This window comes from Mustela erminea, chromosome 1 (genome assembly GCF_009829155.1).
Source record: "Mustela erminea isolate mMusErm1 chromosome 1, mMusErm1.Pri, whole genome shotgun sequence".
Taxonomy (NCBI): Eukaryota; Metazoa; Chordata; class Mammalia; order Carnivora; family Mustelidae; genus Mustela; species Mustela erminea.
Genome location: NC_045614.1, coordinates 74188222 through 74213729, shown reverse-complemented (window position 1 = coordinate 74213729; position 25508 = coordinate 74188222). Strand labels below are relative to the sequence as shown.

General features: G+C 44.7%; 1 protein-coding gene across 4 annotated transcripts in view; it reads left to right on the top strand.

Moving 5' to 3' along the window:
* The window catches only part of TGFBR2 (transforming growth factor beta receptor 2), a 90347-nt gene extending 65528 nt beyond the window's left edge, over positions 1-24819 (top strand). For 3 of the 4 annotated variants that reach the window (XM_032321910.1, XM_032321992.1, XM_032321834.1), the window contains 4 exons: positions 3610-4409; positions 6076-6217; positions 19286-19413; positions 22085-24647. In XM_032321910.1, coding sequence (XP_032177801.1) covers positions 3610-4409; positions 6076-6217; positions 19286-19413; positions 22085-22264 — 1250 coding nt within the window. In that variant the 3' untranslated portion in view covers positions 22265-24647. Of the gene's footprint in view, positions 1-3609; positions 4410-6075; positions 6218-19285; positions 19414-22084 lie in introns of all 4 variants that reach the window. The other variant, XM_032322078.1, reaches the window with a different exon arrangement.
* Positions 24820-25508: the final 689 nt, after the last annotated feature.

Here is a 25508-nt window from a genome sequence, read left to right as displayed (position 1 = left end):
GGGTGTGGGTGGCTCCTGTTTAGACAAAACCACATCCCAAACCTCCCTTTTAACCAGGTTTGCTATTGTTAGGGGTTTTCACCACCTCTTTGAAGTTTCAAGATTGACAGATGTTATTCAGTAATTCCTGTCCCACCAAATTTTTACATGTAGGTTTTCAAAAAGAAATCACAGGAAATTTGAGGGGAAAGTAAAACTTTGGTTTCTGATATTGAACAGGGGCGGGGGTGATTTCTAGAATCTTCTTCACACATAAATATCAGGGGATTTCTGTTTTTGTGTTTCCCTTAGCCTGAAAAAGAATAGCAGTTAGCAAGGAAGATCCTTTTCATCTATGGCCAGGAATTACAAATAAAATTAGCAGCAATAAGTGAACAGTTCATTTGAATGTGTTGTGCTCTTTAACCCATTGAAGACACAGCCAAGTAATTATGCCATTAATTTTTTTTTTTTTTAATTTTCTAGTTCTGTCATTGCCCCATATGTGAAAGAGAATATTCATCTTGGACCAAAGTGAAGTCTCCCTACATTCTGCCAATGCCTTAGGGGTTGTTAAAAGAAATAACATCTATAGAAGAAGGGCCAGCAAACTTTGTTTAGGAAGGCCCAGGTAGTCAATATTTTAGGCTTTCTGGGCCAGGTATCGTCTCTGCTGCACGAACTTCTTAGTCTCTTTCTTTTTCTAATCAACTCTTCAAGATACAAACAAACATTTGTAACGTATGGGACTTTACAAAATAGTCCCTGGGGCCATGGTTTGCCAGCTCTGCTCTAGAACAGAAACACATGTGAGGGCTCTTGTCCTGTGGAAGTCATCATCCATTCAGCTTCTGTGACCAACATTCACTCGGTGTAGGTACCCATTCTGAACCAGGTGCTGGGTATAGCGTGGTGATCAGTACGTGTAGATTTACCCTATAGAGCACGCTTCCTCTTGGGGGAAACAAGCAACACCGGAATCAAGCCGATTTATGATGATAAGGCATCTTGTGTGGAGGCAGACAAGTGGGTGCTTGAAGCAGACCCATCCATGAGATCCTTCAGAAAATAGAGGCAGAGTTACTGAGGGGGAACATCGTTTCCCACTTGGACACCTCCTTCATCTGGCCCCTTACCCTTGCTCTCCAGGCTCATACTCTGCTGAACAATGGGGACAGTCCGTACTTGTCCACATGAACTGTTTCTACTTTTGCAGTTCCAGTTCCCTCTGTCATTGCCTTGTCCCCTTGTCACTTCCACCCCCCACTCTCACCACCTGTCCTTTGTCCCATTCATGCCTCCCAGTGTGAGCAAGAGTTTGGGTTTTCAGTCAGTTGCCATATTGTTTCCCCTTTCCTGTTCTTTTTCATGCACTAATAGATCTTTCCCCATAATAGTAATTGTTTTGTCCTATTGTTTGCTGAAATTCAGATGTTCTGGGGTTACTTTTCCAGGACTTTTTTAATGCCATCAGATAGACATAAGAGCTAAGGTTTTCATCTAGAATATATAGGCAGTGGAAGTTGGTGTTTCCACTTAGAACTGTTCTTAAGACCAGGCAGGGCGTCAAGTGAAACCTAAATAGCCCCTTAAAATAAAAACCCAAGCACCCCAAACCAGCAAAGCACAAGCTTCATTTCTCACTGTGCTTTGTTAAGTGATGATAGCAAATACGATCTAGGTAATGGGTCCTCTTCAAGAGGCTATGGTTCTCTGCCTTTCACCTGGACTATATTCTTACTACTGTATCCTCATCAAACACCTACAGTAGGTGAAGACTGCCTATTGAACAATTACAGATACTTTCTCTGACATGATGTCCAGTTCCTTCACCCACATTTTTCCTTTCAGTTCCCTTGCTAGAGTTGACAGTTTGGGAAAATTGCTCTTCCTCAAGCAGATCATATATTCGCAGTTTCTAACCTAACATTCCTTCTAGCCATCACTGACTTTTTCCCATCTTCCACTGACCGCCTCAGAGACAGTCCTTGCCACGGTGGTTCCCTGTCTCTCTAAGCTTTTCTACATTCCACCAATGCGTGTAGACTGCAGCACACATTCCCCGCCTGTCCCAGGTGTCCCTGTGTTACTATGCATCTGTGTGCGTGTCCTAATCCTCTCCTTGTGTTGTAACCTCTTTGAGGGCAGGGCCATACCCATAGTAGGCACCCAACAGCGCTACGTTGAATGAGCGAATCTAGCATCTGATCATGAGGTCTCCTTGTTAGTAGGTACCTGTGAGGGAAAATGAATGACACATAAAAGCAATAGGATTCTGGCATTCTTGCCCAGTGGAGATAGCCCACCACAAAGCTCTCACTGAACCATAACTGCCTTTCACTGTTTCTTGCCGCTGTTTGCATTCGTGTTTTTCTTCCCTAAAGGAAAACCATGTGACCAGAGTCAGCCAAGGCCAGCGCATGAAGTAAAGTTTGACATACACAACACTATGTGTGGTCAGATGGCTGGGGCTAAGGACTCTCCTCCATCACTGCACAGGTCTGCCTCAGTGGTCCCAATTAGAAAACTGGCTACATGTCCTTCTTTTTACTCTTCTCACCTTTGTAGTAATATTTCCACTGTTGCCAGTAAGATTTCCTGTTCTACGAAACTTCAGATCACATGCACTTTGAAAAGAGGGATGTTGGGCACCTGGGTGGCTCAGTCGGTTAAATGTCTGCTTTCAGCTCAGGTCATGATCCCAGGGTCCCAGGATCGAGGCCTGCATTAGGCTCCCTGCTCACTCGGGAGCCTGATTCTCCCTTTCTCCCTCCCTTTTGTCATGCGTTCTCTCTCTCACTCTCTTTCCCAAATGAAAAAATAATACCTTTGGGGGGAAAAAGAGGGATATTGGGTGATATGAGGTAAGTGACTTCCAAAGAGACCCTTTTGCACAGACTCCTCTCCCCACTCTCTTCCTACCACCTGCTTAAGGGTGGCCTGGGTGTCGGTCAGAATAGGACAAGCTGGAGTATAGAAAAGCACAAAGATGACGATAGAACTGTGCCAGTCTCCTCATTTTTACCCTGTGCCATCCATACAAGCTTTTTGGAGGCAGGAGCTGTCATTCTTTCTTTATTCCCAAAGCCTCTTGTAACGCGCGGGGTTTAGTTAACACTCCATAATTGCTTCATCCATTTATCCAACACTTACTGAGGACCTGATGTGGGCTCAGTGCTGTTTCCAGTAGTAAAAAAGGAAGACGTGGCCCATGGCAGCATGGAGTTGTCAGTCCTTTGAGGGTGGGATAAGTAGGAAAAATAGGGAAAGACCCCATAACTGGACTCATAGTGATTTAATTCAAATTGTGCCAAGTTGTCATATAGGAAAAAGTAGAATGTTATGATAATATATAAAATACAACACTTTCCCACATTTTCCTGGATCTCCTTTAGAGAGTGACATTGAAGCTGAACTTTGAGGGAAGACTAGGAGACCTTGAGTAGGTGGCCAGGGGCAAGGAAGTCTGGACATATGCATCCATCCGTGGAATAAAAAGTCACAATTTATTACCCACAAAATCTATGCAGATGTTAAAACGTCTAGGTGCTGGAGATATGGACCCATTCTCTGACCGTCCATACCCACTGAACCCAATTTCTTCTCTTCTTCCTTTTGTTTCCACATCAGAATATGCCACCAACAACCCTGACCTGTTGTTAGTCATATTCCAAGTGACAGGCGTCAGCCTCCTGCCACCACTGGGAATTGCCATAGCCGTCATCATAACCTTCTACTGCTACCGTGTTCACCGGCAGCAAAAGCTGAGCCCGTCCTGGGAGACCAGCAAGCCGAGGAAGCTCATGGAGTTCAGCGAGCACCTGGCCATCATTCTGGAAGACGACCGCTCTGACATCAGCTCTACCTGCGCCAACAACATCAACCACAACACAGAGCTACTGCCCATTGAGCTGGACACCCTGGTGGGGAAAGGTCGCTTCGCTGAGGTCTACAAGGCCAAGCTGAAGCAGAACACTTCAGAGCAGTTCGAGACTGTGGCAGTCAAGATCTTCCCTTATGAGGAGTATGCCTCCTGGAAGACGGAGAAGGACATCTTCTCAGACATCAACCTGAAGCATGAGAACATCCTGCAGTTCCTGACTGCCGAGGAGAGGAAGACCGAGCTGGGGAAGCAGTATTGGCTGATCACCGCCTTCCATGCCAAGGGCAACCTACAGGAGTACCTCACACGGCACGTCATCAGCTGGGAGGACCTGCGCAAGCTGGGCAGCTCCCTCGCCCGGGGCATTGCTCACCTGCACAGCGACCACACCCTGTGCGGGAGGCCCAAGATGCCCATCGTGCACAGGGACCTCAAGAGCTCCAATATCCTCGTGAAGAATGACCTGACCTGCTGCCTCTGTGACTTTGGGCTTTCCCTGCGCCTTGACCCAACTCTGTCTGTGGATGACCTGGCCAACAGTGGGCAGGTAAGTTAGACCTGGATCGCCTTACTTGTAGGGGGCCTACACCACCTCTCCACCCATCTCTCATGTCTTTTGTCTCAAACAGCCTGATGCTAATGGACACCTGCCTAGACATGCCCCTGGGCATGCCCCACTCTGTCCTGCCGGCATGCTTTTCTAATGAACAACGTTTCCCCTCTGGTTTCTGCCAAGCCCATCTAATTCAGGACAGATATTCTTCTCCTTAAGTCAGCCTTCATCTCTCTCGCATTTGCAAATGACTTTTCATTGCTTTGAACAACCCCATTCGTGCTTGGTTCTGTCTTTTTCCTCTCTTCTGCTTCTATTCAGCCCTTCCTACTCTGAACTATTGGTGGCTACCTTGCTTTCTTTTTACCTTTCTAGAAAGCAGTCTCCTTCGAGCCCAAATCCACTTGCATTTTTGCTCCCATCTAGCACAATGCCTTGAACAGCGAAAGTGACCAATCAATATTTGAGTTGAGTTGACAGACTGAGTGAACACACAATTCTGTAGTTCCTTTGAAGCATCTCACAGATGAAAATAAAAATCTTTTTGGGTAAGGAGATATTGGAAGGTCACTAGAAAGTACCAAGCCACCCTTTATGAATAAGAGCGCCCCATCTTTTCACACACTGGAAGCTTGATGTAGATTACAGTAGAGTCTGGAAAGCACCATTGTTTCCTCTAAGTAGGTCGGTGTGCTTTTGAACCATTTGGTTACTGCTCAGTCTGGCCTCTTGGGTCCATGGCTGCACAACCAATGTTCAAATAAATATATCGAGTGAAACATGGATGGAGTAATATGACAGGGTAATGAGTCATGCAGTGACCTATTAAGAAGAAAACTTTCTTCTGTTACATACCATTACGAAACATTCCTTGGGACAATAATATCAATTTACCTGACCTTCCTTAGCTTCTTGAGAAGGTAGGACTTCACTGTTATTTAGTGAAGCCACACATGCTATAAAACCAAATGTTTAAGTGATCTCTTCCCTAAAAATATCTTTCTTTTTCCCTATGTATGCCAGTCTTTTCACATTATCATAGTCCAAACAAAACTACATGGCATGGCCATCAAAATTATAAAATGGTCTAGATTTAGTCTTTTATTATAGAAATACTTTCATGCAGCTTATTTTACTAGAGATTTTATGAAATTATACTACATTCTTGGCACACTGGAATGTATCATAGAGTAAACAAAGAAGATTAAGACAGTCCTTAAGTGACCGAAACTAATGACAATGATTCTTATTTTCCCCATAAATCTTGGTGTTTGAGGAATGAGAAAAACAGTTAATTTGCAGAAGCAAAAATAAAGATCTAAAGTAGAACAGACATTGTCTCCCCAGTTATCTGTGAGGATGTTATTGTATAATACGATGACATATATCATGAAACTAGATAAAGCAGCTCTGGGGTTTGGCACTTCCTTATTTTGGTATGCTTTGTTTATATTTTTGAAAGTGTTTTCAGGGAGAGAAAACCTATTTTTAAAAATAATTTCATAAGCTGTTAACTTTCTTTGCCTGTCTCATAATTTAAAAGAGCACTGCACTTTTCAGAGATCATCTGCATGTGTAGAGGACAAACATCAGTTATATTTTTAAAATAAAGATGCAGCTGGAATTACATGATGGGCCTCAATGTCTTTTATTGCTTTAGGTGGGAACTGCAAGATACATGGCTCCAGAAGTCCTAGAGTCCAGGATGAATTTGGAGAACGTTGAATCCTTTAAGCAGACGGATGTCTACTCCATGGCTCTGGTACTCTGGGAAATGACATCTCGCTGTAACGCAGTGGGAGGTATGTATGGACCGCTATCATGGGGCAGGGCTTGATGCGTCTTCAAAATGATGTCATGCCGCTTACTTCAGGCATGATTCCAGGGGTATAATAGTGTTAACCCCACAGTTGGAGCTAGATGAGATCTGTTAGTACACAGCCATTCCAAGAGGATTGGGAATTGTGCTAATAACGGCTAGATTTTTAAGCTGAAAGCCATGTTTGGAGCATAAAGCTTTCTATTCCCCTTTCTGAAGTATGATTACTTTTCTTTTAATGCGTCTCACCAGATATTTAAATATCTGGCAAGAGAGGAACATGAATACAATTCATAGAATTAGTTCTATTTATCCAATGGAAAATATTATTTATATATATTATAAAAACATTTATATTATAAAAATATCCAGTGGAAAACATCTGATTTTTGTTTCATTTTCTATTTTAAGGGTTTTTTTTTTTTTTAAATCTTAAGAATCATAAGGTCTATGTAGTGGATTTAGCTCAAAGTTTATTTTTATGGGATGACTTTACTTTTTTGGGCAAAACAAGTGGAACGATTTGGTATATTTGTTTAGATTTGTAAAACTCTAGTAGAGAAGTTTTTAAGGAATGCTATGGTATTCTTCAGGGGTGTAGAAGGGATGCCGCTGTTTTAGAAAGCATTATCCTGATCTCCATGGACATGAGAATGGCTCAGGTCTACATTTTTATCCTTTTTGCATTCTTCTCAGTAGTTTCCATGACTGAGCTCTCACCTAAGAAACTTACGCATCTCAGCTTGGTCTTGGCTGGTGGCTAAGTCAAGTCAAGCCAACTCTAGTTTTATTTTTAACTCTTTGTTTTGTAATATTTTTAGACTTACAGAGAAGTTGCAAAAGTAGGATAGGGAGTTCCCATATACTCTTTGCCAGCTTCCCCTACTGTTAACACCTTACCTAAACCACAGCACAGCTATTGAACACAGGTCATTGACATTGGCACAATACCTTAATTAGTCCGTACAAGTTATTCATGTCTCTGAGTTCCCAGCAATGTCCTTTTCTGGAGCAGAATTCAGTTCAGGATCCTATATTCCAGTTAACGTCCATGGCTTCTTGGTCAACTTGTGACACTTCCTCATTCTGTATGTCTTTCCTGACCTTGACACCCAGGAAGAAGTTAGACTAGTTCTTTCATAGACGGTCTCTCAACTTTGGGTTTCTCTGATGTTTTCTCATGGTTAGATTGAGATTGTGCTTTTGGGGCATGAAGAATACAGCAGTGATGCTGTGCCCTCCTCGGCAGCTCAGGGAGGGGGCACAAGACGTCAGGGTGCCTGTTCAGTTTGGTCCCTGGGTTGGGGTGGTACCTGCCTGGTTTCTCCCCTGTAAAGATACTATTTTTTTCCATTTGTGGTTAATACATATCTTATAAGAAGCTACCTTAACCTGTTTCAGAAGTACTCAATACCTAATTCATAAAGATACAAGACCTGTTTCTTATCATAAATTTACCTGCTGATTTTAGGTTCCATCAGTCATCCTTGTTGGCAACAATTATTATTGTAATGTTTGCCTATCAGTGATTTTCTGTTTTCTTAGCCTTCCTACATGTGGTAGTAGGTCTTCTGCTATAAGGGAGATCCGTCTTTTCCCTCACCACCCCCAGTATTTATTCTTTCCATTATGCATTTATATCGGTCTGGAGCTATGAATATTTATTTTATTCTATGAGTATCTAATATCATCAAAATTTATTTTGTTGCTCAGATCATCAGAGCTTTGATCACGGGGCCACACTACCCATTGGTAAAACATGGTGGCTCTGGTTGGCACCATGCTGGCTCTGAGTCTTCATCCTGTTTAGAACTTCCTTAGCTGATCCTCCAGAATGGGTCCAGATCACTCTTTTCCACTGGAAAGCTTACTGTCCCGTCACCTATTTGGCTGGGTTCCTGCATAGGGATGGCACTTCCTATCTGGCTGTCTTGCTGAGTTTCTTCCTCAATAGTACTTCCAAAACTAACTTGGTTTTTCCTTGCACAGTGAAATTTGTTTAACCAAGTTTTAGCCACTGAGGATAATTTTCTGCTTAAAAGCTTTGACAGTTGCAAAATGAATCTTCAGACCGGTATGCATTGTGTAAGAGATGATGCTGTTGTCACTGTCAGAATAAATTTACCTAGGTTTCGGTATCTTTTCTCTCTTTTCAAACCCACTATTCATAAACATGAGCTGGAGATTGTGCCTCTGTCTTTCCCTCTGTCGGCGCAGCCAGCTTATTAAGGCCCTGTGTGAGCTCCCTGCTCTCATTGTTATCAATGACTGAAGCCTTTTCCTGTTGATATTTGCTGAGTGTGGAAGAATTCGGGCTCATGGGGAAGAACTGAGTTCACCAACTTTTACAAGGTCTAAAAACGGATACAGTATCAACAAGTTTTCCCAAGGAAGGAACAGGATCTCATTTGCTCAAAAAACCTTTCATAACCTTTAGGATAAGAACAGACAGCTTTTGGGGAACCGGAAATAGGCCATCCCGTTTCTCATTTTGTTTGATCTTAAGCCCACAGTCCTTTTTCTCCCATCTCCACTCATGCTGCAGAAACCCAAGTTATATATCTGCACTCACTTCAGTCCCACTGAAAGCCCTTCAGTTGATTGATTACGTGAACTCACAGATTAAGTCCTTTCGTTAACCTTCTTTGGAAAACATTGTTTTTTAGTTTAGGGATTTTTTTGTTTTGGTTTTGTTTTGGTTTTTGTTGTTTGTTGTTTTTGTTTCATTTTTTGTTTTTTTGTATGTGCGTTTTTGTTTTTGTTTGTTTGAGGAGGGATCTATCTTAAAAATATTAAAGACAGATTCTTAGCCTAGTCTTGGTTTCAGAAACTTTTCTTCTGTATTTTAGGAGTCTCGTGGAAACAACATAAAGCCTGCAGATAGATGCATTGCCTCCCAACAGGGGTAGAAGGACAGGTTTTGCCTTCAGGATGTTTGTAGCCTACTGATGAGATGGACTTCTTTTTTTTTTTTTACTTTTAAAAAGTAAAGAAAACCTTACGCATGCAGACACATCTCTTACCTTAAAAGCAAAATGTATAATAATTCCCTTCAGGTAATGTTAGGCTTTAATTCTGAAGGTCTAAGAAAGAGAACAGGATATAAAAAGGTTTTCGTGAAGCTTAAGCCTTCTTTTCTGCAATCTCAGATAAAACGTGTGTAATTACCATTTTTCACTGACCGTCTCATTTCGAAAAGGGAAATGGTGAAAAATGAAGCTTAACTTAGTCTGATGACTTGTAGATTGAGATTTTTATTTTGCAATGTAAGACAGCTAATATTCCCTCCAGCTTTATTCTACGTAGCAAAACATCGAACTGAATACAGTAGGATACCAAGCATCAAGGGACTGTCTTTCAGGGAATGAGAAACCCCAGCTTTCCTGGCCTTAAGTGACTCCATTCTGTTTTTGTGGTTGAGCCCAGACTCCTCACATGGATCCTAAATCTGACCCCCCGCTCACCTTTCTAGGCTCGTCTCCCCAGGAACCATCGTACCACACAGCAGGTCTTCTATGAATGTCTTTTAGGTCCCAATACTAGGCTTTGTCTTATGCTATTAACGGGAACTGAAGTAGACTTTTGAACAGGCAAGTGCAATTCTGTTGTGACCCGTGCTGCAGGAAGGTAAGGCAGGGCACTGAAAGCCCACGACAGCTGAGGGGAGTGCGACAGTAGGGTCAGGCACAAGGGGGTTAGGTCAGCTCTGGAAGGAAGGGGAAGACTCAGGAGTGTCCCCTTGAGTTCCTTCTTGATCAGCCTCTCCTCTGTGCAGAACAGCTCAGGGGGAAACAGAGAAAGATAGAGCACCACACTGGAGAAGTCTCTCTTATCAGATGAGAAAATGAAAACAGAGGGTCATAACACTCTTCTGAAACCAGCTGGTCCAGCGCCATTCGCACCCAGGAGCTCAAGCGATGAGCTGTCATAATTGAAGAGGGCGGTCAAAAGGGGAAGGCCTCCTGGTGGATGCAGGTGTGATCATGATGAGAGCTTCAGAGGAGTAGCCGCCGTGACTGTGCACTTGCCTCAAGGGTCCACTCCTCCAATCTACCAAGGACCCTGAAGAGAGCACTGTTACTGGCTGCATTTTACAGATGGGAAAACTGAGGTGCCAGGAGTTGAGCAAGCTGTGTGGCCAGGGATCAGAGCCCTGCTGTCTGAATCTAGCCCACTGGCCCTGGCCTTCCTAGGACACCGCCGGTCTGACCAGCGAAGGACATCTCAAGTAAGGGACAGCTGCTCTCACTATTGTTATCATTACGGATTGGGCAGCCAGTGCAACCTTGTGCATCCTGGCCTTTAATTGAGTGCCTCTCTGGAAGTAGCTGGCGAAAACGTTCGGTGACGGCCTCCCTCATGAAAGTCTCCAGAGACTGACAAGGCCGTCTCCTCTGGGTGCATCTCTTTTAGCAGAATCCCAAAGCTTTTCCTTTCTAAGCATGTTATGGGCTCAGCACCTGATAGTCTGAGATAACTTTCTTACCCTTTTTTCTCTGAAGATCTATTTATTTATTCATTCCTTCCCTCAACAAATATTTATTGAGTACCAGTTAAATGGCAGGCACATTCAAAATGCTGAAGGCACAGCAGTGAAAAAATTAAAACCAAAACAAAACAAAACAAAAATCAGTCTCTGTCCTCAAGGGACAAGTTGTCTCTGAAGAGCAAATATTCTAGAAAGACAAGTGGTGAACAAACGGATACATGATACAATACCAGCGGTGGGACGAGGCGAATATGATGATTTTAGGAAGAAAAAATAAAGAGTTAGAGACAGATTACGACAGAGGGCCTAACTTCAGACACTTGGATCGCCTGACAGAATATAAAAGTGAAGAAAACAGGTCTCTCAGAGCCATTGGAAGAAGGAGGTGATTGGTCTGTTCCTGTCTTATAAAGAAGGAGGAAGGTCATGTAGTCGTCACTCAGCAAGGACAGACGCAAAGCCTGGCTCTGTCTTACAAAGAAATCTCTGTCCGGCTCTCAGCTCTCGGTTTGTTTGGTGTTCATGCAAGTGTCTGTGGTGTGGGAGGCGGATGGAGGCGGGGACCCTTTCAAGGCCCCCTGTGGCCAGCACAGCAGGCACAATATTCACATCATTCCCAGCCAAAACCCCAGCCTAAACAGGCCCACAAGCAAACTGACTTCCAAATCCCTGGCCATTTGGCTTCTGAATAGAAACTGACACACAGCAGCCCGCAGAGCAAGCGTCTAACCAGAGGAGAAACGCAGGCCCTGAGCGGACTGTCAGCTTGCCACCGCCTTGCAGAACAGACAGGAAGAACGCAGGAATCAAAAAGAAAGGAAAGAGACCCAAAGCAAGGACAGCAACAAACAGGGGTCGGGGAGAAGGGCTGAAGAGAGACAGGAGAGAAGGGCTTTGCTGTCCTGGATTTCAGGGGAGTCAAATCTGGAAGCAGATCTAAAACTCAGGGGCGCTGCTTCTCAGAGAAGTGTCAACGGCTTTGCTGCTCTGTGGGGTTGGCACCACATCAGAACAACAGCTGTGTTCCAGATGCTGACTTCCAGAGGGACGGCGCTGCGTCCCAGGGCCTTGCCCTCTGCGTGCACAGAACTGGGGAGGGGTGGTGGGTGGAGAGAGGCAAGCATGGCTTCTCTTCAGAACCTTCCAGACAACTTAAAAAACGCTGCAAGGGTCTGGGAGTGCAGGCTGGCTTCCACCAGTGAGAAGACTGGGGAAAGGCGGCAGAAGGGGAGCTGGAAAGAAGATCAAGTTGTTCCCAATAAAGGCATTTCTTAGAAAAGAGGTTATTTGAGGCAGTCAGGGTGGTGGTGGGCGGGGGGCGGCGAGGATTGCTCGGTGGTGGGCCTTGGTGTGCCTGGCCTGGAAAGCAGCCTGAGGGCGGGACAGAGACTTGGTTTGATTGAAGAATTCTGTTGTGTGAGCATCTGCCTTGGGTTGGATGCCTCGGGCCCTGGAACAAAGAATTGAGCCTCAGTAGTTTATTCAGGAAGTGATCTCAGGAAATGCTAGTAAGGGAACGGGAAGTGAGTCAGGAAAGGGAAGGAGGCCAAGAAATGGCCTGTTATCCAGCAGGACACCACTGCAGGCTGCTGGAGCTCAGTCCTGCCAGGGACCCCGGGTGCAGACACACACCTTGAACTCGGCATCACACCACCTCACCTGACTCACGAGGAAGCTGGGGGCTCACCTTCCAAGCCCCCTCCATCTTGGGTGGAGGGCAGCTCCTAGGGTAGTTTCGGAGGGTGAACACAAGCTGCCCAGCCTGTCCCACAGGGAGTCGGGCCAGCAGGCATGAAAAGTTGTGTGGCCAGCGGTCTTCTGGGAGTAGACTGAGTAATGTTGGGGAGCCCACTCACCCCTTAATTGGCTTGCTCTCCAGCTCTTCATAGAAGGGAGGCCTGAACCTGGGCCTTGTTTGATCACATGCACAAAGAGGACTCTAGATAACCATGCACGAACTCCTTTGCCAACCCTGTCCTGATCTGGTGCTCGCAGCCCAAGTTGTGAGAGGCTCATTTTTCCCCCACCCACACCATCCCACTTGTTTCCCTAAACCCAAAATGGACGACTGTTTGGGTTTAATGTCGGTAAATAATAGTACTTAAGGAGAGGGCTGCTCTTAGTAATCAGTGCTTTTTTTGCATAACTCTTAGAAATTACAAACCATCACCACCCCCTAGGTTCCATAAGCTTCCCCTTCTCAGAGTCACGCGGTGTGCAAGGCTGGCCAAGGCAGGGAGGGACACATTTGTCACATCTGTGACAGGCATGTTCCCACCTGGGGCTGCCCCAGCTGGGCTTGCTCTGGCTTGGGAAGAAAGAGCTCACTGCAATGCTTGAGGAGAGAGGAGAAAGCATGCAAGGCTTCCTAAAAAGGCAAAACCATTTTCAGAGTTACCAGTAATCTAGCGTGCAATTCTGAGTGTTCTTCCCGGAATCCAGTGCACTGGCCTCTCTTTTCTCAACTGTAAAATGAAGTGTTGGATCACATCTTCTGAGACTCTTCTTCGACATTCCCTGTCTGACTCATTTAAAATGCTTCAAGTGTGCTTAATAACTTGTATTCACTTCCTCTGTCAAGATGCAACTCCTATTTCTTCCTTGCAAAAACATTTACAGCAGTGCCACTCTAAGCCTGTTCCATGGAAGGTGCTGGTTCTGGGATGGGTCGTTCCGGCTTTGTGATATGATGAGGACAGAGCGGGTGTTTTGTGACTTTAAGAGCAATTTGGTGTTGCCCATAACACCCGAGTAGCTTTCATTTGCCTTGTGATTTGTTTCCACAGTGTTTTACTCAAGCTTCAGTCTTCAGTGAACTGGGGAGCAAAACACTTCATCTTTTATAAAAATGCAGATTGAGAAGTGCTCATCGTAAACAGTAAGGGGAAAATTTAAGTCACCTTTAATCCTAGCATTCAACCTAAGCCAGTTTTGTGCAACTAGGGATGAGGAGTGGGAGAAAGATTTGCTTTTACCGTATCTGTCTATTTAGTAATTTTGGAGTTTTAATCACATGCACTTTTTTCCTTTTGTTTTTCTAAAAAATATTTCATTTATTTATTTGAAAGAGAGGGAGATAGAGATAGTGAGAGAGAGAGCAGAGAACATGCCAAGAGGAGAGGGAGAAGCAGCATCCCGCTGAGCAGGGAGTCCAATGCCGGGCTTGATCCCAGGACCCCAGGATCACCACCTGAGCCAAAGGCAGGTGCTTAACCGACTGAGCAACCCAGGTGCCCCTCACGTGCATTTTCTAAAATAAAAATACTTCAAGCACCAACATGAAAAATAAATAGATAAGGACCATGGATAAGTAGGGATAAAAGATATGGAATCGGGACCCAGCAGTTTTGCCAGAGTAGTTCAAGCATCTCAGCCTCTAAATGCTTGAAACCATGGGAGAAAGTGAGAGCTAAAACTAGCCCCTGGTTTGGCGGGTAACTCGCTCTGCTCGATACCTCAGGACCATCCGGGTATCTGCGCTTGATATCCCGTCCCAGGGAAGACCATCGGTGCCCACCTGGCTGGCAGAGACTTCCTGCCCTCAAACCCCTGCCCCGGAATTAAGGCCTCCACCCAGGTGTCTGTGGCCACCTCCTTCCGCTGGAGGCAGATGTGCTCTGTATCCTGAGGGCCTCTGGGTAGACCTGAGGAACAGTTAGCACAAGGCCCTCCAGGAAGAAGAGCCCTCCAGCATAATGTCTGTCAGCAGTTACCCTCTGCATTGGGGTGGAGGTCTGAGAATGACATTGCCTTCACAGCCAGAAAGGGGGGAAAAAAGAGAAAAAAAAAAAAAAGACATTACTGGCTGACGGTGGTTTTCATGCTGCCACAATCAGATATTAAAGCTGGTGATGGAGAGGCACTGCCAAGCGTAGGTCATCATTCTAGAACATGACTAAAAAAATAGGTGGGAACAGTATGCTTAAACTGTGGGCAAAGAGCAAAGAAAGAGGAATTGTAAAAATCCATAGTAAGACCAAAAAAAGACAAAAATTAGCTGTCTTGGAAAATACGTATAAGTATGACATCCGCAGGGAGTTGAAGAAAGGTCAGCTTAAAACACGCATATGTTTTATTTTATTTATTTATTTATTTATTTATTTATTTATTTTTAAGAAAGAGAAAGAGCACAGGAGAGGGAGTGGAAGAGGGAGAGGGAGAGAGAGAATCATAATCAGGTGCCATGCCCAGCATAGTGCTCAACGTGGGGCTCTATCTCAGGAACCTGAGTCATGACTTGGGCCGAAATCAAGAGTTGGACGCTTGACCTACTGAACTACCCAGGCACCCCTCTTTTTCTCTTTTTACTTTTTTTAAACATGCATGCGCTTGAAGTCTCTATCTTGGTTCCTCACCTGAAAGACTACTGCACTGTTCAGGAATTGGGGTGTGCCTGTTTGGGCCACATGATGTTCACCCAGACTTGTCTAATTTGAACTTAGAAAGAGACTCATGGATTCACGTTCTCCCAGCTTGGCTCAGGGCCAGCTGCTTTCAGGCTGTCCTTGACCTCCCTTCCCTATGAACTCTCCCACAAGTCACATAATGGAAACAGGCCTCATACCCCTTAGGGATACTAGAGAATCTCACAACTTTCCAAGGTTTTAGGAAAATAGGAAGTAATCCAGTTAAAATTCTCTTTGCTCTGGTGAAGGACTGCCGTCTTTGTCTTCTTTTCCAAAGGAGTGTTCATGACTTTTCCTTTACCCAGAAAACAAGCCCATCCCTGTTGCCCTGTGCATCTCTTGAGCACTCTCTCCCATTCCCCATGGAAACCTGCTTTGGTCTCCACAGAACTTACAAACTTAGATACTGTGGTTTATGTGACTTTGAAGATTAAGTCTAGAAATGAAATAAATTGGCCCTGGGTTATAACCTCAACTAGATGGTTTCCTTTGTTGTGAAGGAATCTCAGCCATGAGATCGACACCTGGGATTGATTCCTATCCTGCCATTTTCCTTCCCTGACCATGGTCATCCCCTGCCCCTTTCTGAGCACTGTGCTGTGAGGATCGTTGATGGGTTAGTACATTCAGTTTCTCAAGAAGAAGTCCTAGCAAGTCTTCTTCAGGGTGGCTTTGCAACTAGGGACAGAGGGGGCAGTTTTGCTGAGAGATTGACCTAAAGAGAAAGCACTTCCTTGGCAGCTGTCTTAGGCCAGCTTTACTAGAACTAGTCTGACACAAAGATTTTTTTTTTTTAATTTTATTTATTTATTTTGACAGAGAGAGATGACAAGTAGGGAGAGAGAGGGGGAAGCAGTCTCCCCGCTGAGCAGAGAGCCAGATGTGGGGCTCGATCCCAGGACCTTGAGACCATGACCTGAGCTGAAAGCAGAGGCTTTAACCCACTGAGCCACCCAGACGCCCCTGACACAAAGATTTTTGTGCAATGGTTCATTGAGGATAGGTCTCAGAGGAAGGGAGTAAGAGAAGCAGGAATGGGAGAAGCTCAGCAAACCTGTAGTTTCAAGAGTTCTAGCCTCGGCCTGATCTCATGGGGGAACTCTAGAGGATGAATTGCCCCACAGTTATCTCCCTGCAGAGGCAAAGGGTTAGACTATGAAAACACCCACATAAATTTATTGTTGGCTGCAGGGTGTCTGTAGGGATGAGACTTTCTGGAAATCTCCAGGCCCAGCAGCAGTCCTCTAGAGAGGACAAAGGTGTGAGCCTTCAGAACTCAACACCTGTGGCAGCTAGGTTCTGGCGCTACTGGCCGGGTAAAGGGATCTAGGCAGAGAGCCAGTGACACCAGCTATGGCAGCCAAAACAGCTGGAAATGGACACTCTGTGGACTGATAGATTATCTAAAGAGCACTTTATATCCTATACAAATCCTATCCCATTATACTGTATTAGAATATACATACCTCAAGTCAGTGTACTAAGAGGTCATCATATTGTTCGATTAGACTGGATTACAAGATAAGTCTGGAGAGGAATATGGAGGTCATCCAATTCAGCCCCTTCCGTTTATAGAAGAGACGGGTTAGGTCGGAGTCAGCTGTACTGAGAACCAGCTCTGATTGCCAGTCCTCTGCTTTTGTTTGGATTCAACCCAACTCCTATCTAGTGAATGCCTGCAATGTATATGGCACAGTTTTAAGCACTGAGTGGAGAATTGAAAGACCCTAGACTCAGCCTCTGCCTTGGACCTTACAAATTTAAAGTCTATAGAAGATAAGGAAATGGAAGAAAGAAAGAAGAATATTATGCTGATCAAAGTTCCACTCTCACCCCTAGAACAGTGAGGAGGAAGCATTATGGCACTCGAGGACAAAAGTAGACACACAGAAGGAAGGATGGTTTGTGCTTGTCTCAGTGTGATGGGAGGCCTTCATCTCAAATCTCCTGAGAAAAGACGATATCCTGGTCGCTCTTATACTTGGGCGTGGGAATGGGAGTATCACAGAAGATGAATATGCAAAGGGGGGTTCTGGGAAAGGGGAGAAAACAAATAAACCAAGAAGAGTAGGCCATCCCTTTTCAAAAAGTGCCTTGAAAACTTTTTCACTTCTTAGCTTAGAAGGGCAAATTGCTGAAAGTTTTACTCATTATACAAGATTATTTTGCTAAGGGAAGGTCCTCCTTTCTGAGAAGTATATTGGATCCAGCCCACCCCCCCTTTTCCATCGCAGACACGTTTTAATACAGGCGTGTTTTCTATCTTTTAGGTTATCCTGTGCCGCCGTGACGTGTGTATTGATCCCCCCACTTATGTTAGTGTGTTGTTTTAATATTCAACTAGAATTGAGGCATTGCCACTTAGGACCAGATCTAAAATTCATTCATCCATCCATCTATCCATCCATCCATCCATTCATTCCTCAATAAAGCATGTGTTGAGAGCCTCTTGTATAGGAGGTTCTGTCAAGGATGCTAGGGATTCAAGAATGACTAAAGGGAGTCGGAACCTGCCCTCAGATATTCACAATCTTGTTAGATGAGACAAATAAACATGCGATCCTGTCACAATATGGGATAGGCTAAACTAGAGCTCTGCCCGGGACCTTTGGCCAGGAATGGCTTGGGGATATTCAAGGAAGTTTCTGTGAAGAGATTGACTTTAGCAGAAACCTGAAGCCCTAGGCAAGGGGTATATCATCCTCTCTTCTCTTCTCTTCTTTGTCCCATGGATCACTAAAGGAAAATTCCTTTTTAAATTTTGTTTGTTGATGTGTTGTTAATTGCTCTCCTCCATCATCCCAGTAAACAGCATTGCTCAACATTTGTGTCATCATTGTTGTAGTAAAGAGCCTTTACAGACCTTGTTTTCTTTGTTTGTTTGTTTGTTTGTTTTTCTTTTACTTTCTTTTCTTCCCCCCCCACCCCCGACTGAGCCAGCCCGGTGCCCTGACATTTTTTTTTTTCTCTAATCAATACTCCATAGCAATTTTTTTTCTCCCATCGTGGAAAAATACACTAATACACTAATACAAAATACAAAAATACACTAATACAAAATACAAAAATACAAAATACAAAATACAATACGCTAATACAAAATACAAAAATACACTAATCTAAAGAGTGAATCTAAAATTCACTCTTTCAACCATTTTTAAGTGTAGAATTCACTCGCATTATGTACATTCACAATGTTGTGTAACCATCACCATTATCTATTTCCAGAGCTTTCTCATCTCCCCTCCAACTGAAACTCTGTATCCATTAAACAACAGCCTTCCATCTCTTCATCCCCCAATCCCTGGCAACCACTATTCCACTTTCTGTCTCTATGAATTCATCTATTTCAGGTACCTCATAAACGGAATCATGCAGTATTTGTCCTGTTGTGACTGCCTTATCTCACTCAACATAACATTCTTAAGGTTCATCCATGTTGTGTCGTGTCAATTTCATTCCCTTTTCAGCTAGATATCCCCATGAAGTTTACCACCATATATTAAACCTGTTTATATACTGGGACCTTCACTAGGCTACTAATGTGTAGGATTTTTCTACCTCCCAAGAACCAGTTTTGTCCCCCTTGGAGCAATATCACCCCACTGAGAAAGCTTGCATTAAAATGTAACCTCATGGGGGGCCTGAGTTGACTCAGACTCAACTCAGTTGAGCATCTAAGTCTTCATTTCCGCTCAGTTCGTGATCTCAGGGTTGTGGGATCGGGCCCCAGGCTGGCTTTGAGCTCAACATGGAGTCTTCTTGTCCCACTCCCTCTGCTCCTACCCCCACTTGTGCTGTTTCTCTCACTCTCACTATGTCTAAAATAATCAATTAATTAATTTAAGAAATAAATGAAATGAAAGCTCAGTGACCTTGTTGGTCTTGTTCTTCACTGTCCACATCTGTTAGCACAGTACCTAGCTCATAAGAGGCCCTCGATGATTATCTGTTGAATATCTCTCAAGCTCTTTCCACAACCACTCCTTCCTTCTTATTTTAATCGACCGTTCTTAAAAATTGCTCTCAGAGTAATCAGAGATATATTTTGATGCTCAGTGCCTCAGGCTACTCAGCCAGAGCTCTCAACCTGCTCAGGTCCCCAGCTGCACACACCTTTCTCAATGGCCCCGTGTTCACCTGTTCTCTTTAACAGAAGTGAAAGATTATGAGCCTCCATTTGGTTCCAAGGTGCGGGAGCATCCCTGTGTTGAGAGCATGAAAGACAACGTGCTGAGAGACCGAGGGCGACCAGAAATTCCCAGCTCCTGGCTCAACCACCAGGTAAGGAACGGCTGTTAGGAGGGGAGAATAAGATTTCTCTGAAGTAGCCTCTAAGGGAGGAGAGGATTGTAAGATATTGAGCTTTAATCTGGGTCCCTTTGTGTTCTAGGGTCCTGTTGGGTTTTGTTTATAAGGAAAATTTCAGTCAAATGGTGTGGACTTGTTGTTCTGGGTTCCAAGCAGCAGGTAGACACGGCATTCAAAGACTGCTCTCAGATAATCATTTGAGGGGTATCTGTCCCACTTAGCAAGCCCGCTTGTTTCTGGGTTGAAATATTTTGTTTGTAGGCTCTGCCCCTCACCGCTAAGACTTTACATAGAGTGTTTATGATTTGTTGCCTTCTGGGTTCCAGATATTTTCTCTTGGGAATCTTCAGCTCTAGAAAGAAATACTTAGCGAGTAAGAAGTAAGCAGAGTCTGTGAGCTGGCTGGACTTGGGGTGGGGGGAGCCCATTGCCTTGTGGTCAGGGCCATATTGGGCTGGGTGCACAGAGTTTGCAAAGACGAGGCCAGTTCAGGAAAGAAGAGAGCCAAGAGAATTAAGAAAGTGCAAGTGAACAAACAGGAAATGTGTCTGTGGAGAACATCTTCCTGGCTGCTGCTTTTTTTGCTTTCAAGAGATGGTAGGTTAGGCCATTTCTGGAAGGATAGCAGCTCTGGGCTTAACAGGACGAGGGAGAGAGAACTATCCAGATTCTTTGTTTGGGGGCATTTCGAGGAGGGCAGTGGTCAGAGAAAAAGAAGAAAGTGGCGGGTGGCAGGGCTGAGAGGGCTGAGAGGGCCCTGTAACATGCCCAGGAGAGCGTGAAGGAGGAATGAGAGAGAACAGTGCACTCCCGTCTCACCGACAGAGCTGATCTTTCTATGGAGTAAAGAGTTTTACTGCCTCCTTGGGAAGAATTCCCTTATCCAGTGAAGGCTGGGGCGAAGTCTTAGGTTTTCCTCAGGGCCAGGCAAATTGAGATAAGAAACAGAAACAACAAATCACGCGCAATCAGGAAGACAGATGGAGCAGGAAGCCCGGTCTGTGCCAATCCTGGCCTGGAGCCACTTCAGCAGACAGACCCTAATCAAGTCAGCGGAGAGAGCGTGAACCAGGCCATTGCGGCCCAGGGCTTCCCCTGGGGTTTTGGGCAAAGCCTCTCTGACTGAAAAGGCAAGGCTGTTCTGTGTTACCTCTGAAATCAGAAGGCACCGGTGTTATTTCTCTCAGATTCTGTTGCCTCCTCCGCCATACAGTTCTAGTAATGAAGCCATTATTCATGATGATAAAATTCTGGAAAGAATTTGCATAATACATTTTTTCTCTTAATGAGATTTGTTGCCCTATTGATTTCAAGTTAATGCTTAATATTTAATTTAATTTACTGCCTGTAATTACAGTGCCAGAGTAAAATAAATGTTACTTGTGTACCAACAATACCACTCCACTCTTAACAGGCCATCAATCAATACCGTCAATTAGGTGAATTATACAATTAATTCAACATCATGAATTCACTCACAGGTTGGGAAGGGAGGGAGAGGCTCCTAGGTATGCTGGGAAAGTTATTGGTAGTAGATGTTGGATGGAAAAGTGCTGGGATGTATCCGGTCTGCCAGGCCACTCTGGGGAAAGATTACCAGTGACCAGACCAGCCTCTACCTGCTGGGAGCGGGCTCTAGTTCTTCCCATCAATTTAACCCCTGCCTGTTTTATTGTCAGAAAAGGGCTTGAAATGATAAAAAGTATTTGCAATGCAAAATAAAAATGACAGCCGTGAGAGAAAACCCTTGCCACCATACTGGGCAGCATTTTCTTGATGGGCCTTTGAATGGGACCTTCGTGGGGTTGGACAAAACCCTCTGACATAGCCTAGAATCTAGCCCAGCTGACCTACAAGACAGCTGCTTCTACAGTGCAGCCTGATGTTGCTGGGGGGTTGGGGGGAGGGGACGTGGGGCCCAGGGGACCATCCTTGGCAGCTGTTGGAAGCTGTCCACAGAACCTGTGACTTTCCAAGGTGAAACCAGACTAAAGCCTAGACTTGACTCTGATTGCGGTATTCAGTGCTGTTTTAAACAGAAATGTGTCTAGGATTCCAACCATAAGGTACTCTAGAAAGGTAAAACCACAGAGACATTAAGATCCATGGTCTCCAGGGGCTCAGGGAGGGAGGAAGGGGTGGTGGGGGCACAGATGATTTTTAGGGCAGGGAACTTACTCTCTGGGATACGGTAACGGCACATGCATGTCATCGCACGTTTGTCAGGACCCCTAACACGTTCCCCACTACAAACTGTGGACTGTGGTTGGTAGGGATGTGTCTGTGTTGGTTCATTGATTGGAACAAATACACCACATGGATGCGAGATGTCCGTGGTGGGGGAGGAGGTATGTGCACACCCTCTGTGCTTTCCGCTCGATTTTGCTGTGAACTGAAAACTACCTGAAACAAAAAAGCCCAAAGTGCCCTAAAAAAGAGATAAGGGTGACAGGATATTGAGGGCCGTTCTTCAGGGGAGTTTTCCAGCATTGGGATGCTTCTGTACCCCAGAAGCCTCCAGGAGAGGCCTTGTCGCGATCAAACGTGCTGGTTCTCCATTTCATGACCTGCCGTGATCAGATGGTGCCTGGGAGCAAATGGGTACAGCAGCTCAAGGTGTCTGCGCCTTCTCTCCCAACCACAGGGCATCCAGACGGTGTGTGAGACTCTGACCGAGTGCTGGGACCACGACCCCGAGGCCCGGCTCACTGCCCAGTGCGTGGCGGAGCGCTTCAGCGAACTGGAGTACCTGGACAGGCTCTCAGGGAGGAGCTGCTCCGAGGAGAAGATTCCGGAAGATGGCTCACTGAACACTACCAAATAGCTCTTCTTGGGGCAGGCTGGCCTACGTCTGAAGAGGCTGCCCCTGTCACCAAAGAACAAGAGGCAGCAGGAGGCTGTCCCTGAACCTGAACCAATGCTTCCTGGAAGCCCGGGGGGTCACTGCCCTCCCTATAAGCTGGTGGGGCTGAGCAGAACCACCAGCAGCGGGGAGTGGGTGACATGAAGCATTCTATGCCTTTGACTTTGTCATAGGATAAGCTGTGTTAGCACTTCCTCAGGAAATGAGATAGCCAATAACATTTGCACTTTATTAATGCCTGTATATAAATATGGAATAGCTATGTTTTATATATATCTATATATGTCTATATCTATATATATACAGCCATACTCTGGAAGGAGACAAGGAAAATAAAATCAAATATCCCAGGACTGGTTTGTTTAGAGAGCTCTGGAACCAGGCACAGAAGGAAGGGATCCGTGACAGCATTAGCACTTGACAATCAACGTGGGCGCTGGTGTTTGGCCTGCACGAGTTGGGGGCTCTGCCTTAGGATAGGAGCTCCGAGTCTCAGAGCCCACCGTGGCCACGCCACACTGGCTTTTGCAAAATAGTCATTCCCTGCGCGGCGGTTCTTTTCTGGCTATGGAGCCAATTAGTGTCCCACTGTTTGGGGACCAGATCCTGGGGTTCCTGTGTGCCCCTGCATGTTCCTGGACTTTTCACTTGAGCTTCAAGCCCACATCTGGTTTGTGAGCCACTTTCCTCAACCAGCTCAGAAACCCTATCCCATCTTTGAAAGTTGAAAATTGCGAGCCCAGTTTTTCACCTTCGCAGGCGTCACAGGCATAAAAATCAGGACAAATTTCCCCACTTAGGAAATTATCACGTATTCTACTAAGGAGAGATCATTCTTTCTTTTCTTTAAGCCCCACCCTCTACCCCCTACCCCCTACCCCCTGCCCCCATACCTATGCTACTATATTGCCGTGCTACTATAAAAATTTGTTCCCTTTCCTTAAAGAGAACAAATCTCCCCCCTTGGGGTTCATTGTGTTTGGTTTTTCACCAGGCTTGGTTCGAGTCTCTAGCTTTCTATGCAAACACCCATGGGTTCCATCTGTCTGGACTCCTGAATGCTCAGGTACATTTTGGCCTTGTCACGAGGATTTGAGCCGCACAGCATTGCCATGGTCAGAAGTGTTTCCTCAGGCACTCTGAACATGTGTTTTTTTTGGCCAGCATGGCATTTGACAAAATCGAGCCACTTTTTTAAATATTTGGAGATTTTGAAAAAAAAAAAAAAATCTGGATCTCGCAAGTGAGGATAGACAGCAGATGGTTTCCACGATTCCCCAGTCCACATCATTCACAAAATGAAGGTGTAGACACACTTATAAAGCTGCTTTACTTCTTGATATAAACATTTGCCTTTTCCACTGCCCACCCCCATCTGGATATTAAACCCACCCCCAAACCAAGGCTTCTTGTAAGAAATGTACTTTCCTTCAGTCCTTCTCTGGCTCTATGAGCTTGAGTCCCTCCCTCTTCCTGGTCTGGTGTTAGATTTGAAGTTGGTCTTTTTTCAGACTGAAGGGGACCCCCTCTAAGCGGTCCCACGTAAGCCAAATCTATTTTTGTCTATATATTAAGAGCTTTGCCCCTCCCCCCTCATTAGGGAGGGAAGCTCTTATCGAGAAGCTTTTGCCACGGTTATCTTTCTCTCCACCATACCATCCCTTTGCAGGATTTGCCCATAAGGACTTGAATGTGGGACACAGGAGTCCCATTTGCAGTTAGGAAGTCTGTGTCCATGTGGGCAAGAACAAAGAATGAGCTTTAATAATCCATAGGAACTTGTTAATCCACAAAGAAGTGTTAATGTTGCAAAAACAAAAAACAAAAAACAAAAAACTCTTTTTCTAAAATGTTTTCAAAGCTACCTATTTTCAGCCAAATAGGAATACAAGAGAGGACTGGCAATGAGTAAGTAGATGAGTTCCATTTGGATTTTGGAAGATCTCATCTCATTGAGGTTTTAGCAAGTATGCGGAGATTTGGGATTAGGTGAACCTTGGAGGCACCGTGCTCAGTGGGCGTGAGCTGAGAGAGTTCGGGACAGCTTGCCAGCAATACCCTGGAAGTGCCCGGAAGTTCCATGCACCTTAGGGCTCGCTAATGCTGTCCCAATAGCTGTTGCTCATCGACCTCTAGTGGTGAATTTCTAGAATACTGGCGCATTAATGGGATTTTCCAAAATTCAAAAGAGCTTTATCACTTCTGGGTGGTCATCAGCATAAACTGGAATGTAGTGTCAGATGATACTGTGGCTTGTTTTCTTTCTTTTTTCTGTGTCAAGAAAAAGACCAAGGAATAACATTCTGTAGTTCCTAAAAATACTGATTTTTTTTTTTTACTACTATAAAGAAAGGGAAAGTTTTATTCTTTTATGGAACACTTCAGCAGTACTCATGTATTAAAATAGGAATGTGAATGCTATATACTCTTCTTATATCAAATGTCTCAAGCACTTATTTTCATTCTATGCATTGTTTGTCTTTTATATAAATAAAATGTTTATTAGATGGAATAAAGCAAAAATACTCAGGTCAGCTTCCTGCCTCCTGAACCCATTCATCGGAATTAAGCCATTTAAACTCACTTGGTTTTTCTACCGTTTATGCTGGAAAAGTCACAGGACAGATTCTCTCCACACTTCCCATATTCATTGTCTCCTTCAGCTGACAGTCTCGAGTCTTTAAAAAAAAAAAAATTGCAAAAGATCCATAATATGAGATGTACTAGTTGTCATTGGTGGCCTGGGCTTGGAGTCCGTATGTCTTGCAGCTGCCATCTTTCCTGTCCCAGGAACTGTTTCCATCCACATGACTGGCACAGCCAGCGCTCACTGTGGCTCTTTTTATATCTTCTTCTTCTTCCCTCACATAGCAGGCCATTAACTATATCTTTTTGACTTCCATTGTGTGTCATGGTTCTTCCCTCTTCCTTTCAGTGAATCTGCATCATAGATGAATGCGCCTCAGGCTGTGGGTTCCAGGTCATTGCTTGAAGGGTTTCTGGTTAAGGATGTATATGATTTGCTGCCCAAACTTCAGGCTGCCTGTTTTGTAATCCTGCTTCTTCTAAGTAATCAACTGAGTTCTAAATAGTTAAGATTATACATATTTAATGTAATAATGCTGAGGTTTAGAAACAGCACTGCTGACATTCTGCATTGGATAATTCTTTTTTGGGGAAGTGGACCTGTCCCATGCATTGCAGA